The sequence below is a fragment of the Carassius auratus genome, unplaced genomic scaffold (genome assembly GCF_003368295.1).
Source record: "Carassius auratus strain Wakin unplaced genomic scaffold, ASM336829v1 scaf_tig00013616, whole genome shotgun sequence".
In the NCBI taxonomy this organism is placed as follows: Eukaryota; Metazoa; Chordata; class Actinopteri; order Cypriniformes; family Cyprinidae; genus Carassius; species Carassius auratus.
In genome coordinates this window covers 30,737-49,526 of record NW_020524422.1, presented here as the reverse complement: position 1 = coordinate 49,526, position 18,790 = coordinate 30,737, and the positions used below count along the sequence as shown (strand labels likewise).

The window sequence follows — 18,790 nt, the reverse complement described above, 5'->3', positions numbered from 1 at the left end:
AGCAAAACCACAGTAGTTGGACACACAAGACAAAAACCACACCAGACGTTTAAAGACAGATGGTTACTAAATAATCATAGTGAGTAAAATTGTTATGACAAACCCTGCGAAGTCAACCAGAAGAGTGAGAAAAAAGTATGACACGGAACACACTGCAAAGATGTCACACATTTTAGAAGGCTCCCAAGCCATGAGTTTGGACCCAAGCCATATGTAGGTACCAGGGTGAGCTCTTTTGATTTGGGCAACCAGCCAGAACACCCCAGCAACTGCAGAACAACATGCTAAAAACCTCTCACCATAGCAACTGCATAGGAATGCTCTGGCTTCGATTCACAACAGCCTGACATTGTGACAGCAACTTTAGCTTGGGCAAGCACCATTCAAATTTCATCCAGAAAAAGTTCAAAATATAGTTTAAAAATAATAATAATAAAAGAACACACTTACCATACATCAACTCATTATTCACACTCTGTCAGAAGATATAGCTTTATGCACATAGATCAGGCATTATAGAAAGACACCCCACTTACTCTTAACAGCAGACAGACAGTGTGTTCTTGGATGCCACTCTTCAAATAGTAAAGTAAGCAGCCTACACTTTGCACCACTCAGGTACACAGTATCTGTTGTAGTTCGACCCTTATTAAAGCTGCTTTCAGTTCTTTCAGCAACAGAAAAGAAAAGCTCAGCTAAATAGAGCTCATATTTCAGCATCTGATTCAGCACCTAACATTTTCCATTCAACTCAGAGTCTCTTCTGCAGTATAGCCCGAGGTCATAGTTACAGCACGCCTGTCTAGATTTAATAAGCAAATATCTTCTGATGTGCCATTACTTGCATACACAGTGAAACTTTGTGTCCAAGAGGAGCTTTCACAGCTAAGACGGAACCGCGATCACTGCGCACATTGACAGGCTTGAAGAAAAGCTTCAATGTGTAACAACACCTTGGAAGTTGGCATAAAACCAGACTGGTGCCAAAAGTGGCCCATATGAGCATGGGTGAAACTGTTACAAACCGTTGACCAACAAACAATACGCTTCTCACGATCAGACAGTGGCAGAAAGGAGGGGGGAGTTTACATTCAAATTCAGGGTCGCATTTGAACTTGAAAATCAATGAACTGTGGGAAAGTTTAACATCTGACCAAACACAGATTTCAGATCACAGCACTGTATGAAAGAGAAGGACACACTTTTACAATAAGAAAAGTATGATGAATGGAAATCTACTCCTGAATTGAAATATCAAGACCACAAAAGCATACCATTTAAGAAGCTGAAATCCACATAGAAAGCATAATCAGAACAGGAATGTTTTAACCCAAAAGTTTACAAATCTTTTTTCCTACACAATTAAAAGTGGCCTTCTGCCATAGAACCCCCATTTTGGGTTTCCTTTAAAAAAAACAGTTCTTCAAAAAATATATTTTTAGTGTGAAGAATATAAAAACCTAAAGGAGCTTTTTCCATTATGAAGAACTTTGTGGAATGGAAAGGTTCCACGGATGTTAAAGGTTCTTCTTGGAACCACCAATGTCAATAAAGAACCTTACTTTCTGAGAATCGATGTGAAGTTCATTTCCTGAGTTTATTAAGCTATAAAGACTACTTTAGTCTCCTACCTGTCACCATTTTCAGTTGCAGCCATAGTCTGGTAATGTCCTGGCAGAGCAAGGACACTCGGTTGAGCTCCATCCTGCTCAGAGCGCACCTTTCCCGGCCACCCTCCTGTTTCAGGTGCCTCTATCTCTGGGGCTTCATCCTCCTGCAGGACTTACGTAAGCAGCCACGCATAACTGTCCGTCAGCGCACTTCACATATCCTCATCTCCAACACACACAAACTCTACTGGCATCAGGTTACTCTGCCACACACACACACATACATAAAGGTGCAAGGAACAGACGGTGGAGTCAAAGGGAGGAAAAGCCCCGGGGCAGCCGCTTTAACAAACCAGAATGCAATTCTGTAGCAACCTGTGTGTGCGTGCGTGAGTGAGTGGATAAGCTCTGACATACGCACACACTCTCTAATCGTCCTGCCTCTAACAGGTTTGAGAGAGAGAGAGAGAGGGAGGGGTGGGGGGATGACAGCAGTTTTCTCTGTTTGTCACTCTGCCAGGGCCCTGTGGATTAATAATAGACAGCCAATCAAAATACTGGGGCCGGACTGAGAGGTGGAGCACATCAACTACATTACTCCATCTATCATGATACTCAAATATATTATAGTTTACTGCACATAAAATATGTTAATTTTTTCAATAATTGGGATATTTAGTTAGCAGCACTTTTTCCCTTTTAATAATTGCTTTAATGGTGTGATGTATTTTTTTGAATTGTTTTAATGCAATTAGTTTGTTATATTTTATTTATTTTGCACTGTTGTTATTTCACCTCGTTTGACACTATACTGGGAAAATACAAATGCATAGCTTTGGCCTTCCATGCCAATAAGACAAATAGTTCAATTAAATAAATACATTATAATAACAATGCAACAAAATTCCGATAATAATATTCATTGTTCTAATTATTCCAAAAATTGTCATCTTGAAATTCACAGCTTTTAATAGCTCTTTTTAGTTCGTTTTTAAAATATTTAATTTCATCAATATTTATGACAAAAAAATTACAAAGACAGTGTAAAAAATTATTTTGTTAAATTTTTTTTACAACTCTTTTTTAATGTTCACTATTGTTATTTTAAAATTTAGCAAATGTGCATAAAAACTAAATTATATGAAAAAGTGACAGTGTATGGTCATTGATACAATTTAACATGAAACTTTTTAATAACTTACCTTTTTTAGTAACACTTTACAATAAGAAACTATTGGTTAGCATTAGTTAATGCACCAACATTAACACTGAGCATTACAATTGTTACAGTATTTATGGATCTTTGTCATCTTTAATTAATGAAATATAATGGTTTATTGATAGTTCTTGTCAGCTCACACCCATTGAATAATATCGAAAGAAACAACTTTTGCTCTTAATAATGTGTGAGTACATATTGAAATTAATTACCAAGATTAAGAAATGCTTTTGAAGTACTTGTTAGTTAATGTAACAGATATATATTTTATTATATTTTTTACCCTGCACTGTGTAAAGTCATACAGAGCTGCATGGATGCCACACACACCCAGTTCAAGCAATCCATAAGAGCAGAGTGAAAGGCGCTGTGCGTCTGTATTCACAAAGAGCCTGGGAAAAAGACACACACACACACACACACACACCACCTGTTTGTGGCTGGAGTCTGCACAGAGAGAGAGTCTGCTGCTGTGAATTAAACAGCTCTATATAACTATAGTTCTGCAAAGCCTTTGATGAAACTCAAAACGCTTCAGCTTGAGAGAGAGAGAGAGAGAGATATCAATGGAAACAAAACAGATTTAGACGCATCAAAATGGCCTTTTTATGCTTATAAAATAGTAGAACAGCAGCAAAGACTGCCAAAGTTAGATAACATGTCTAAATATGTTCTCCAATTTAAGTTTTTTTGTGTGTGTGTGAGTGAGTGAGTACTCCATTCTAAGAGCACCACGGTTACTTACAAAATAATACAATCGTCAAGCATTTTAATGCACTACACACTATTTTGAGACAATATCACAGATAAGTTTACAGAAAGGTATATCTGGGCCGGTGCTGTCTGAGAAATTATACGTTCATTGTGACTTTAGTGATACACAATCTCCAGCTCAAGGCTCTCTCACAGCCTGAAGGCCACAGGCCACATACAACAGGAGGACTTTAAAATGCAGGTTAAGTTCTAGACACCCTCGCTGGAAATCCCCTGGCTCTCTTCTCTTAGATCTTGTGTCCGGCTATATATACCCACTCCACGCTCGTCTGAGACACTCACACACTACAGATTATTTAAGAGAGACAGGGCTTCACTTTTAGAAAGACAAACACAATGCCTCTTTCTGTGCCTGATGATCAGTAACACTATGCCACTGAGCTAGATCCTCTGGGCTCAACGGTTTAACAGCTCTTAATGTACACCGTTACATAACATACATGCGGTTAAATAACCAAGTATAAACCATTATTTTATTAAACTTCATTCTGTAAACTTCATAGCCCAAGTAGCATCAGTGTAGTCAAAATAGTAACTATGTAAATTGTTAATTCTATGTAGGATATATTTAACTTAATGAACTGCTATCCTTGTGATCTGCATTTCTAAAAGGCCTTTTCCATGCTGGGCTAGAATCAAAATCTCAAAATAAGATGATATCAGTCTGTACAAGCTATCAACTTAATGAACTGGAGTATAATCAGTTTTATTTGCAATAACTGCAATTTCTGAAGTCAAGCTCTATGCTTGCTTTATTAGCAGGGGGAATCATTCCTTATGAGAAATAATGCAGAAGCAGTTCAAACTGAACTGTGATAAAACTGTAAAGCTGATTTCATATGTACGGTCTGCTGAACATATACCGGCAGAGGAGAGTAAAAATAGACTCCAGGCCGATTGATTCAGATAAATGTAGTCTAGTGGGACAGGATACATGTGGCCGTCTTTCATAATACTACAGCGCTGCAGCAGCTGTGATGAGAAAAGCAGGAGTGTGTTTCTGAAACTTCGGTCGATCCTGTTTCTGGCAGTTCTCCGATACTTCCCTGATACTTCATAGGCAACAGTAACAGGATTGTGTGTAAATCATGAAACATACTGTGTATCCAACAAATCCAGTGATCAGGATAAGTGAAGCATTTGATGGAATAACTAACATCATATTTTCTCTTGTAGAGGTGACCAGCCACTTTAATAAACATACAGCAAAACAAATACAGCCTCAGATATCTACATAGTAGTTTATATTTTAAAAATGCTGAATTCCTTTGAAACTCATGACTTTTTCAGTAATTGTAAAAATAAATTCAAGAATCACCTTATACTGTGAACTGGTATTTCAAGAAAGTATTTCAAGCTAAGTGACATTATCAGCATGATGCCATGCTAACAATATTATTATCCATATTTAAAACTTTGGTTTATTTCACCTTATTATATTATTATAATAATAAAAATAATATATAATTATTATAATATATAAAAAATATTTAATATTATCAGGCATGTGTGTATGGGGGTGCTTTGGGGGGCTCAAGCCCCTGCTAATATCTGTAAATATTAATTAGAAACATAACATGAAAATTCAATGCGCAAAAGTGAACTCACATTTGAAGTTCTTGTCAGTATAAACATATTGATCTATAAATGTTCATTTAAATAGTTTGAACTATAGGTCTAACAGTTTCAAGGGCTTGTTCGGTCATTCTGTGTAAAATAAAAAAAAAAAAAAAAACCTAAAGATGATTTTTCACAATGTCTGTGTGACATGAATGCAGATTATACAATAAAGCCTGCATTTTCATTGGTGTTTTAATAGACAATAGTTAAGAATTATAATTAATATAATTATAATAATAAATTACTCTCAGTATTAAATTTAGTAACTAGTTTCACAGCAATTTTTTGTGATGATGGGTAATAAATTCTAAATAAAACATTTTAGTTGAACTTAACATTGAAGTCAAGTTTGGGCCAACTAAAAAATAGCAACAACTATCTCTCTGCAAAATATAATAATAATAATAATAATAATAATAATAATAATAATAATAATAATAATAATAATAATAATAATAATAATACATTTTATTAGGATTTATTTTTCTAGATATGTAACCTAATTATTAGGACTATTATTAGGTCTTTATATGGTGTAATTTCAGGTGTATGCGTTTAAGAACTTCTTTCAAGCAAAGTCTTGTGCTCATTTGGAGTCACAAGGATGAATTTTTACTGAGAGACGCTTTTAGGAAAGCACATGATTCTTTGTATCTCAGGAGGAAATTGTCTTTCATAATAGATGTTTTCCTGTAATTCTTGTACTGTAGAATTTTTATTTTTTTTCACAGATCCTCAACACAACCTGAATCTGAAGCATTACATTTTTAAACAACCTGTGTTGTATTTCATCATCAGTTTCAAGGGAAGAACCTTGAATACAGTCAGTCAGCAGATTCGAGGGAACCAACTGCTAAAGTGAGCATATGACCACAAATTTACCAGAAAGCGGGGATTTTCAGATCACTTGAGAATGATTGTGCAACTCATGTCAGCTCAAAACAATGATAATATGACCCATCAACACATCCTTTTCAGATGATGCCAGTGGCAAATGTCACACACACACACACACACACACACACACACTGGCTAGTCATGTGATCAGTCTGATGCAGTCACTGGTGGGTATTTGCATGGGTTTGGTCAAAGCAGCAAATCACACAGATCACACAGCAACCAATTAAACCCTCAGTCCTCCAAAAATACATCAAAGATCGGATTCATGAGACAAACGAATTACAAATCACAAATAACCATTGGACTCATGTGCCTGTTTGCAGAAATACACATCATTAAGATGTTAGCTTAGGGACTGCAAGTAAATAAAATGTGCATAGCAAATGAAAAAGAATACACATTAATTAAAAAATTATGCATAAATGGTGTGAACAGTTCTCATAAACCAGTTATTTTGTGGTTGCTCTTCATAATGAAACAGGAAAAAAGCTTGAGACAAAAGGTAGTTTTCAGACAGGCACCTGCAAAGTAGTCTCAGGAACACACAGAGACATGAATATATCCACAGGATATTACTATGACAGCATGTCTGGTTTATTACAAAACAACAAACAACAACAAGGATGCAAGAACTTCCTCTACGGGCGCTGAAGCTACAAGGAGAGGAGGGAAACTTCCTCTTTATATAATTAAAGTTAAATCCCAAAGATGAGGAGAAAAGCAATGAAATACTGTCATAAGATCAGGCATTTCCTTTGAATAACACACTAAACTGTTTACCAATCAGATTGTGCTCTCACTTTTTGAGTCTACATTTTTCTTTCATTTTCCTTGATTCTTTCCAGCTCCAGAAATTCGGTCATGCCAGTGGGAGAATGTCCCATCATTGACCTACATCAGTGTTGCCAGTCGTCACGTCCTCTGGCCTGCGGGGGGATGATGGCCGTCTGGACACCAGTAACGCTTAGCTGTTCTCGGGGGACGTTCATGTCCCACACCCCCTTTATCATCCAGATTAAATCAGAACGGGCACTGTAACAGAGTCACAGGCTGTTTAGGCCTCAGCTTTACCCCTCTCTTAATCATCCACGCTTACTGCTGGCAGAATATACAGTACGCTTTCAATTGATGCAGTTTCGCCAAACAGTTAGACTTGTGTTTATGTGCTCTTCGTTTTCTAAACCTGGGAAACTTCAGGAATCCATGACAAAAAAAATTTAGTCACCATGAAATCAAAATGGAATTATTTTTCCATGGAATTTTGCAACATTTAATTTTTTTTCTCCATCAAACAAGAAGTGCATGCCAATTAATTCTCAGGTGCGTAGAACAAAAAAGTAGCTGAAATAGGAAAAATACAATCAGACAAAAAATGTCTATCAAACACACACACACGCATATATATATATATATATATATATATATATATATATATATATATATATATATATATATATATATTTAAACAGGAAGAAAAAAATAACAGCAAAGGAAATATAAATATACAGATCGATCAGCATTAAAGTATTACAAAGGTTGGTTTTTTTTTTATATATAACTGTCCTAAATTCATACACGAGAACCAAAGTCAAAGCTCCATGGCAAATTATTCATTTTTTTGTGTGTAAACAAGTGCAAAAATACTCAAAGCTATTCAGATGAGAGAGAATATCAACTTCTTTGTTTAAACTACACATGATAAAGAGAAACCACAAGAGACACAAAAATAATATAATTAATTTACTATAAAACCACAAACGAAGTGCAAATGCAGAATCACGGCAGCTGATTATGCAGCTGGATTATGGCAAAATGTTGGTTCATCGACCACGTGCAGCTCTGCATAAAATCACCATGCAATACAACAATAGCGAGAGGAAACATCCCCTCAAGATTTCCTCTAGAATGACATTTATGTCTCTAATATTTGCATCCTCAAAAATAATCCACAAAACAAGAGATTTCCCCAGCAGCAAATACATACTACTGCAGGGGCTGCCAAAACAAGGACGAACTCAGCAAGAGTAGCAACCATGATGAGGACATGGAGGCCAGTGGCTCTAACACACACTGACAGCGAAGCCAAACGGGGAGACGCTCATAAAGTCAATGAAAAATGATGATGTGAGGAGATCATGAAGAATCTGCAAGAATAGAGTCCTGCAGAAATAAAAAAAACCTTGCCATTCAGCATATGCCACACTTTCTATACATTTTAGTGTATACATGTTCTCATATATAATTCAAAATATGTGACAATCTTTTATACAAAGAGTGTTTTTAAGTTAATTTCAATATTCAAAAAAAAAAATCCTCTTAAAGCTCTAGTCTAAATAGTCAATACCTCTAATGCTCATAGTTAAGTCTGCTTTTGGACTGTCAGTGCAGGTCTCTGCAAATAGTAAAACCCTTGCAATAAGAGATTTGCTAAGGTAAACCCTACTACACTACAACATGGGCAGTTTCTACAATACAAAGTACTACTGAGAGCAGACGTTTACTCCGAGCAAACAAATATGAGGAGAAGGCTGATGCAATATACATATACAAAATCAACTCAAGGGTTTATTTAACAGTATGGCCTTGTATATGTATAACTGCAGCTCTCAACAAAGTGTGTTCATTGGGTGTTTGTTACTGCGCTGCTTCTGCTCCCATGAGAGATGACACCATAACTTCAGTCTCTGGTGATCAGCACATGAACGCACAAGCATACAGCTCATCTGAGTGGCTTAATAAACAGCAGATCTCTACAGCCACATGGTGGATGCTCGCTGCTCAGAGCCAAAATGGCTGCCTGTTTCATCAACATAAGGTTGGGCTCTGTGAACCAGGCGAGCTCATCCAGTGTAAACAACCACAGCACTTTAAGATCAACCGTGTTCTCATAATAACACTACAAGCTAACCTCACCAACCCCATAGGCAAATAAAGACATGCTCTTGTGTTCTCTTACCACTTCACAGGCGCATGTGTGTTAGAGGACAGCTTAGTCTTTTCTTGTTTGATGTCTGTTGTGATGTTCCCACTGCGAAGGTTATGCAAAAATACTCAAGCAGCACAGAGACAGACAGACAGAGAGAAGCCATGCTGAAGAACCACACCCACAGAGGAACATGCCAGCAGGTGCATCTAATTACAACATACGTTTGACAGTCTTATTACAAATGCAATGTTTTAAATTTCATTAACTAGATTTATAATATATTATGATGCCGTTTTGTTGTTTTTGGTCTTTATGGAGCTGACCGCCCCTGGTTACCATGTTATTGTTAACTGAAACTAAATTTAAACTATTAAAAATCATTTTTGTTAGTTCAAATAAATCTGATTTTTTTTATTTTTTTTTTTATATTAGATGAAAACCTTGACAACTAACTGGAATTTTAAAGTAGTAAAATTACAGAAACTAAAACTCCAATAAGATAAAGCTAAATGATTAACAAAATAATAATAATTACAAAAGCAGTAAAAAAGTATATATATATATATATATATATATATATATATATATATATATATATATATATATATATATATATATATATATATAATACTAAATTATAATTGCTGGTTATTATGGAGCATCATGGTAAGATATGTAATATAATTCAAAATGTACTGTTGTGTCAAAGAAAAAAACAGAAGAATACTGGTGTGGAAATTCATGAAGATGAGTAAATAATAAATTTTTAATTTAAAATTACATTTAATTGTTTAATTTTAACTTACTTTAGTGAAATGCAGGGAATTTAAAATACATTCAGCTTTTTAAATCGGACAGCAATAGAGTCACACAATCAGATACTAACAACATGTATTCAAACATCAGATGTATTATCACTCTGAAAACAATCCCATGATGCATCACTGCCAACAACATCCTGATACAAGTGTATTAGGAAAAACAACAAAGTGCCACACAAACACTTCTCCTCTTCTCAGCACATGACACAAGAGGAACTTACAATTTAGCCCTTCACAGCAAACAGTGAACCTGTAGAAACTTTCCATTTCCTCTAAAGGGATCTTCATCCAGCTCCTGCAGTTCTCCGGGGGCCAGATGTGCGTCTCAGTCTCCTCCGTCAGGATCATTTCACCTCCTTCACTCGGTCTCAATCTGCACTGCTGTTCTTACCTTCCTCAGTCATTCTCCCTTTTACTGTCACATCCTGTCTGTCCTCGCATTGCAAATATTCACTCCCTGAATGATCACGGTCTGTCTCTGGCTCTCTGATGCTGTATCTTTCTCTCTCAGGTGTGAGAGCTGCAGTCAGAAACGTGACGCTGTTTCTCAGTCACACCCATCTGAGATGCAGGTAACGCCCCACAACAAAGCTGCTCACGCGAACACAAGCACATTACACATCTGTCTCTTATCTCACCTGTGATTTCAGGCACTTTCACATGCATTTTCATCAGATTTTCAAATACATGCACAAAAATAAGAAAAGTTTATGTCATTCTTTCAGTAGACGTAACGGAGTTCTCAATTGTAAAATAAAAATAAACTACAAAGAACATTTCGCAATAATTTAAAATGTGGATTGTTACTTTGAAAAGATTTGCAAAATTTGAGAATGTATTATAAGGGTAATTCATAATATCTGAGAAACACTAAGACTCTTAATTTAATATTATTAAAATATTAACAAATCAAATGATTAAACAATTAAGATATTATAGACATCTTATTTTTTTTCTTATGTTGTTAAATTAATATTTATTGCATTGTTTTAGTGTTTATTAATTAATCTATTAATCTGAGCTTCTGATGAACTTCGTGATTCATTAAGTGACTTTCTCTTTCTCTTTTCTCTTTGTGTTTTAAAGGGTTAGTTCACCCAATAGTAAAAATTATGTCATTAAAACTCATGTCGTTCCAAAGCAGTAAGACCTGCGTGTATCTTCGGAACACAGTTTAAGATATTTTAGATTTAGTCCAAGAGCTTTTTGTCCCTCCATTGAAACTGTGTGTACGGTATACTGTCCATGTCCAGAAAGGTAAGAAAAACATCATCAAAGTAGTCCATGTGACATCAGAGGGTCATCGAAGCATCGAAAATAAATTTTGGTCCAAAAATAGCAAAAACTAAGACTTTATTCAGCATTGTCCTCTCTTCGGTGTCTGTTGTGAGAGAGATTTCAAAACACAACCTTATATTAATATCCAGTTCGTGAACGAATCATTCGATGTAACCGGATCTTCTTGAACCAGTTCACCAAATTGAACTGAATCGTTTTAAACAGTTCGTGTCTCCAATACGCATTAATCCACAAATGACTTAAGCTGTTAACTTTTTCAATGTTGCTGACACCTTCCTTCAAACAAACCAATATCCCGGAGTAATTCATGCACTCAAACAATACACTGACTGAACTGCTGTGAAGAGAGAACTGAAGATGATCACCGAGCCGAGCGAGATAATGAACAAAAGATTGACTCGTTGACATTTAAAAAGTTAACAGCTTAAGTCATTTTTGGATTAATGCGTATTGGAGATGCGAACGGTTTCATACGATTCAGTTCGATTTGGTGAACTGTTTCAAGAAGATCCGGTTACAGCGAATGATTCGTTCGCGTGTTTTGAACTCTCTCACAACAGACATGGAAGAGAAGACAATGCTGAATAAAGTCGTAGTTTTTGCTGTTTTTGGACCAAAACTGACCCTCTGATGTAAATCTAAAATATCTTAAACTGTGTCCCAAAGATAAACGGAGGTCTCACTGGTTTGGAGTTATTAATGACATAATTTTCATTTTTCGGTGAATTAACCCTTTAAGGTGGTTGTCAGTATGTTAAGAATCTGACAAACACGGCTGCTTTTTTCCTATAAATGAAAAAAAAAGAATGATCCAATGTCATATTTACAATTTAATTTTATATTGTTAATTGTTATAGTTATTTTACATAATATATTTAACATTTTTTGCATATGGAGTTGCACTGGAGTTTCTGCATATAGTCTCAAAGCTCAGTTAAAGATCTCAAAGGTTATCCAAACACATTTACCTTGTTGCAGAGTCTGCGTGGACCTGGTTTGTGTCTTCCCAGGTTTACGGATGAAACGGCACACTGTTTCCATTTCTGATTATCAGGATTTACTTCTCACAGCAAACACAAACACAGACGTGAATGGATAGCACCGCTTCACCACTCTAACCGCTGTCCATTATACTTTGACCTCACGTAAACCGCTGCAGGTGTAGTTAACCATTACCAGACACCATTACAGCAAACAGCAGGCTGGAGAACTCCACGTGGCCATGATTTACAGCTAATCTAGATTTCAACTCAGAATATATCACACTCTAAGCATGAGCAACAGCGTTATCATTTTTCACTCAAACTATAAAACATTTTTGTTTTACCTCAAATGAAATAAACGTTAACTAAAATAAAATCAAATATAAAAAGTAATTTTATTTCAGCTAGTTTCCAAGGCAATATTTCTCAATTTTATTTAGTATAACTTGATTTTTTGACTAAAATAGGCTAAGTCAAAGACAAAAACAAAAACAGTACTAAAAACAGGAAATATACAACTTAAAGAAAATTCATAAAATGTATTAAAAACTAACACTGATGAGCAACAGTAACAGTGATGCTTGTCTTAAAAAATGCTACATGCAGTCAAGGAACAATTTGGCTAGGAGTGGCTTACACACATCATATTCTAATAGTAAAAGACTTTAAAGACTTCATGCCAAAGCTGGGCCGAGATCATCTAAAAAGATAGTCTGCATATGACAGATAATGAAGTCCAAAATAGCTTGTCTGCATAGCGCAGATTCAGAACAAAGAGTGTGACAACATCACAAGGATGCTGGGAGTCGTCTCAAATTAAACACAGAAAGTCAAACATCAAAGAGCAAATACACACAAGCACACTCTGACTTAAGCGGCATCCTGTTACAAGCGAGAAACAGACACAAGAGCGGCTTAAGATCAGAGATTTACTCACATTTCAGGACGTCTGACATCTGCTCTCCAGTACAGATACTGCCACAAGCTGTCCTCGCAGTGCCTTGTTTTTGTGTGCGTTTATTCCCTAGTTTGTCTGCTGTGTACTTTGCAAAGCAAACCAATTGTTAAGTTTGTTACGAGCTATGCGTGTGTGAATATCTTTTTTGAGAGATGATACGCTACTTGCCCATGTCTATCAGTCTCACTCTGTGCTGAGGTGCACTGGTTTACTGTGAAACCAAACTTTTAGCACAAAGTGTCTGAGAGAGAGAGAGAGAGAGAGAGAGAGAGGATGTATGTCAGTGCGATCCGGGCAATGGGCCACCCACATGCATCTCAGTGATGTGAGAGAAATCCCTTGAGGAAACCACCTCTCAACCACAAACACACACACACAAATGCATAAACATTTACTTAAATTGGCCCGAAAAATTATCTGAAGACCCAAAATGTAAGAATTTAATTTCAACAGATAACTTTTTGGGGCCACAGCATGTTCAAGGAATAGTTCCATCCATTCCATTCTTTATTTAAGGCCAATAACTATAAAGATAACTATATTAGCGTCCATACCAAGTGATTCCAATTTTAATTCCCCAGAATAATAACCATATTAAAACTTTATCTTTATAGTTATAGTTGTCTGGCTTGGTGTGAACGGGCTTTACTCTAATGTCACTTCATACCTCTAGATACCTTTCCTTTAAAAGGAGATATTTTGAAGAATGTGTAGGTCATTCTTTTCTATGCATTTACAAAATACACAAATGTAAGATTGAGACTGGAGTTTTTAGACTTCAAACATACACAAAGACACCATGAAAGTATTACATGACTAAATTTATTGTCCTTCAAGAAAAAACCAAATTTAAGCAATTGTGTATATTTATTGGTACTTTTACATCCTTTTTGAAGCTTGAAAGTTTCAGTTCTTATTCTTTGAAACTGCATGAACAAGATCAACTGGTACTACATTCTTCAAAATGTTGCAGTTCCTCAGAAGAAGGAAAGTTATATGAGTTTGGGATAACTTGAGGGTAAGTAAATGTTGCCAGAACTTTAATTTTTGGTTGAACTATTCCTTTAACTGCTCACATAGTTCCCTAAAATTGAATGACTCAGAATCTAACAGAGGCGGTCAGCAATGTCCATCCTGTTTCCTCAGCAAAACCATCTCAAAGCAACTCCACCACAAACACACACACGCGCACACACACACTGGTCTCTCACCGTTCCAGTCCCTCCAGGAGCTCTTGCGGTTGAAGGTTGTGAAAGGAGAGAAGGGGACTCCCTGTAAGACTGTAGCTGATAGGTTGTAGAGGAGCTGGGTCAGTCGGGACAGGATCCGCTGTGGGGCGTCCTGGCCCTCCTGTAGAAACTCATGCAGAGACATTTAAACTGGTTCCCACATGTACCTAAACCAGTCTTGACTGGCCTCAGCTTGACCTGATGTCTCGGAACCAGCCCAAAACCAATCCAGATTGATCCACATTCAGTCCAGTCCGATGCTAAAGCGTTCCTGACCGCACCAGGGCAATCTGAACCAAGCAAAACCAATGAAATCCCGAGCCAGGATGATCTGATCCAAGAGAGCGCTGGGAAGACTACAGCAGCCCAGTCCTGGTCTCAGAGGGCTTCCGCTGTCAGATGCGACTCGCAGAGAAAGGCTGCATGCAGACGCATCTCGAACCTCCTGTTTGTAAGGAAACAACCCCGGCATTCAAGCATGCTGTCGCAATAAACACACGCATTCTTGCAGAGGAGAGAAGAAGAGTGGAGGAGAGGGGAGGGAGAGTTTTAGCACAAATCCCCTTCTGCTCTGCTAATTACACACACACACACACACAATCACAGACACTAATCTCCAGCATTCTTGTGCGCCACTTAGGGGCCAAACTGACTAACTTTCTCTAAACCGAAACAAAAGCTTGCATTAATTTTAACCTTTTTTTAGGAATCATTCGATGATAAATTTTACTATATCCTTTTAAATGATTAAATATCCTAAAACAAAACATGCTCAACACACACAAAATATTCGAGATATATATATAAGAAAGATTAAAAAACATACTTAATATTTAGAATGGAAATATAAAAATGCATAAAGGAATAGAGTTAGGGAATAAACAACCTCAAATAGAAGTCCATGCAAAGTCTTTTAAAACAATGTATGTGCGTGTGTGCGATGAGGAGTCAGATGAGGAGATGATGAAGAGCAGGATAAGCCATCTTAAGGTTAGTATGGAGCACCTGCACACCTCTTGCAGTCACTTATATTCACCCAAACACACCAAAGCACTGCAGAGATACACACACTAAATAATGCATGGGATTACAACTAGCATGCTTCTTTAAGTGGGTTTGTATAATTACAGTGTGTGCAATTAAATGACCATATATAAAATACACCCTTTCATTAACTAGGTCTATTTTATCATGCACTTGAAAAAAATATTTGCATGGATGGCTCCACAGAGACCTAATTGTCCTTATTAGACCTTGCAATGCCCTAGCTAATACAACACAAGTCAAGCAGTGCTTATATTTTCAAATGAAGTTTACACACACACATACAGTCCATAACTACCATATATGACAGGTCACAGTTATTCGCTATCTGACAGAAGTTCTGTCTCTCTCGTTCTCTCTCACACACAGTCGCTCTCTGTTTAACACTCTTTGCTCTGAGTCTTTCCCTGTTTCACCCTTGGCACTGTCGTCTTCAGAGAACACAGATAAAAGAGGAGAAAGAGAGAAACTGCCTGCCAGGGTTTGGGCAAAGGCCTTCACAGCATGTAATTTAGCCCTCTAGTTCTCATCCTATTTCCACGGTGGAAATAACCCTACAGAAGACAACAGCCTCGTCTTGAAAGATCGCAGAACTCATTACCACAGCAACCCACAGACACTGTACGGTATTTAGAGTCGTATTATAATAATCGGTGCGAAACAGAGGTGAAAGTGTATAAAACTATCATAAAACGCATAACAAATTAGCTATTTGTATCACTATTGTACATACTCTTCTGCTACTGGATATCCTGAGCTGGGATTTTTGGGATTTTTTTGAGCTTTCCAAAAGTAATGTCACTGGTAAAAATCAAACAACCAGACACATAAAGTTGACATATCTGACAAAGCCTGTCCTGATATAGTTTTAAACGCTTGAGATTTGAAGGTTGATTTGGTCCAATTTCAGAATTTTCATTTTTAGAGAAACTATCCCTTTAAAGGTCAGATCGCTGCAGTTTTTATGAGACCAGTCATAAGGATTTATGAGGATTTATCATTTATCAAAGATTTATCTTTATTATTATCACATCTAACTATATGGGAGATGCGATAAGCCAGGTTTGCACAAAAGGTGACATCTTCTGCACAAAAAGGTGCAGACGTTATGTCATGTGTGAGTGTGTGAGAGAGAGATTGTGAACATGAGCAGACAGCTGTAGGCCAGCATTAGCTCTTTGCCTAGACAGAGTTTTTAACACCCAATAAACACCTGCACATTCTGCTTGACGTTTTTAAGAGACATAATGCAGCATACTACATGAGAGACACAGCCTCAGGTCAACATAGAGGACAAAATTGCTAGCATGGTCACATTAAAACTCACACACATATTCCCAATCTGCATTTAATCAACATTAGCATTGCATTAGCATTGCATTAACAATGCAGCATTGTTTCAACATCTTCCATTTTGTACATAACGTTTTTTTTTTAGACACTGAAACAACAGCTTACATAATTACAATTTTAACCACATTTCAACAGTGAAGGTCGTCACAAACCAGCTGGCTTCTTTTTCTGTGATGGTGGGAAGTTGGAACATTACATTGAACTTCACATGAACCTTTCTGAATTTATAGATTCTCATAAATGCACAATTTAGATGTTTTCAATTAGTCCCCACAACATGGCTAAAATCTGGTTATTAACACAACAGGTCTTCTGATGCTCTTTTTCCAGCTGATAAAAATGTATATTTATTAGGAGTATGACGATTCACCAGTATGGATCGATACATCGATACAATGTCTGATGCATCGATGTCACACATAAAATATAGATATCAGTAGTATAAATAGGCATCTTATTTGGCACTGTGCACATGTCCGTCGATGCATTACCGTGAACGTGTGCATTCTCGCTTAAACTCACGTATCAGGACTCAATATAAGGACTGCCCGAAGGCACAAGGTGAGCATAAAAAACGCGTTGGGAAAAAAATATGTAGGCCTATCTTTTTTTTTTTGTTGTGAATGTCCCAACTGGGGTACAGACTGTAAACATTTCATCTAAATGTTCTTGTTTTATATTTTGTTTGCTTTTGTGAGTTAATGAAAATGTAGATGGTTGTTTAAATAGATATATATTATCAAAATATTGATATATTAATCGATATACTCCTGTATCGAATCGAATTGTAAATGTATTGTAGAATTTTTTTGAGGTATCTAAAATATTGTATCGCTGGGTATGAGAATCGATATCGTATCATATCGTGATTAACCTTCCGATTTACACCCCTAATATTTATACATTAATATTTGGAACTGATTAGACTCAATTAACACTTTTATTCAAAAGTTTGAGGTCAGCAATTTTATTTATGCTTTTAAGTTCTCTCATATTCACAAAGGTAGCATTTATTTGATAAAAAAATAATATTGTTAAATATTACAAATATTTTAAACTGTCATTAGTCCAATCTTCAGTGTCACATGATCTTTTATAAATCATTTTAATGTGCTGATTTTGTGCTTAAAATCATGATCATCTGGAAATCATATCATGAGAAGAGACTACTCAAATGATATCTCATTTAGTAATGCTTCAGCAAATAAGTGAGTGTGGGAACATGAGCAGGTTGAGCGTGAGTTCACCACAGTGTAAATAGTAACATGTATCTTTATACACCAGAACGCTAAAGGCCAAAACCTCCAGACTAAAGGATGACCCATTTACAGACATATAATATTTTTGAAAGACTGAATGTGAGAAAGGATGTTACTACACTTTGCCTGTTTGCGGTTTCATTGTGCTGGTGTGTGTTTTTAGCTCATTGCCAGTGGCAGACTGCTCTGATGTAGGGAAATAGGACAAACTGAACACCTCAGAGAATGAGAGGAGGAAGAATAACAACACAGCTAGGGTTACCCACAGTGAGAAAGAGCAAGAGAAGAGGATCTACAGATCAAAAGTGCAATTCAAAAATAACTTCTCGATTCAAAATTTAAATTTAATTCAAATTCAAAATCCAATGTCTAGTTCAAAAGTTCTAATTTACTTTAATTCCATTTTAGGCTGGCCGCACAGTATCACGTCAGAGGCAGTCCAATCATGAGTTGAGTTGAGTTGAGTTTGGGGACGCTCCGTCTCGACCCGAAAGCAGTTAAATAAATGTAATGAGGATTTTTAAGACAAAAAAATTGCTTGTGAAAAGCCGTGAAATGGACCACACCCCAAAATCGTGATTAAAATCATCTAGTTTGCGGCCAGGCTTAATTAGAATTTAGAATTTGGTATTTAGATTTTTAGACTCTGGTTTATATTTTTTAAATCACATTCAAAATAACAATTTCAAATTCTAATTGAAGTTAAAATTTCAAATTTAGAATTAGAATTTTAGTGAACGAACTCCATCGCACACCTGTAAAACGTCACGTCAATTGAAACAAAGAATTAGTGAA

At 36.4% G+C, this 18,790-nt stretch overlaps 1 protein-coding gene across 5 annotated transcripts in view; it reads right to left on the bottom strand.

The window, feature by feature from the left end:
* Positions 1–14,834, bottom strand: part of LOC113074081 (guanine nucleotide exchange factor DBS-like) — a 59,228-nt gene extending 44,394 nt beyond the window's left edge. For 3 of the 5 annotated variants that reach the window (XM_026246793.1, XM_026246796.1, XM_026246795.1), the window contains exon 1: positions 14,322–14,834. In XM_026246793.1, the coding sequence (XP_026102578.1) occupies positions 14,322–14,484 (163 nt within the window). In that variant the 5' untranslated portion in view covers positions 14,485–14,834. The remainder of the gene's footprint in view (positions 1–14,321) is intronic. The other 2 variants (XM_026246797.1, XM_026246798.1) reach the window with 1 other exon arrangement.
* Positions 14,835–18,790: the final 3,956 nt, after the last annotated feature.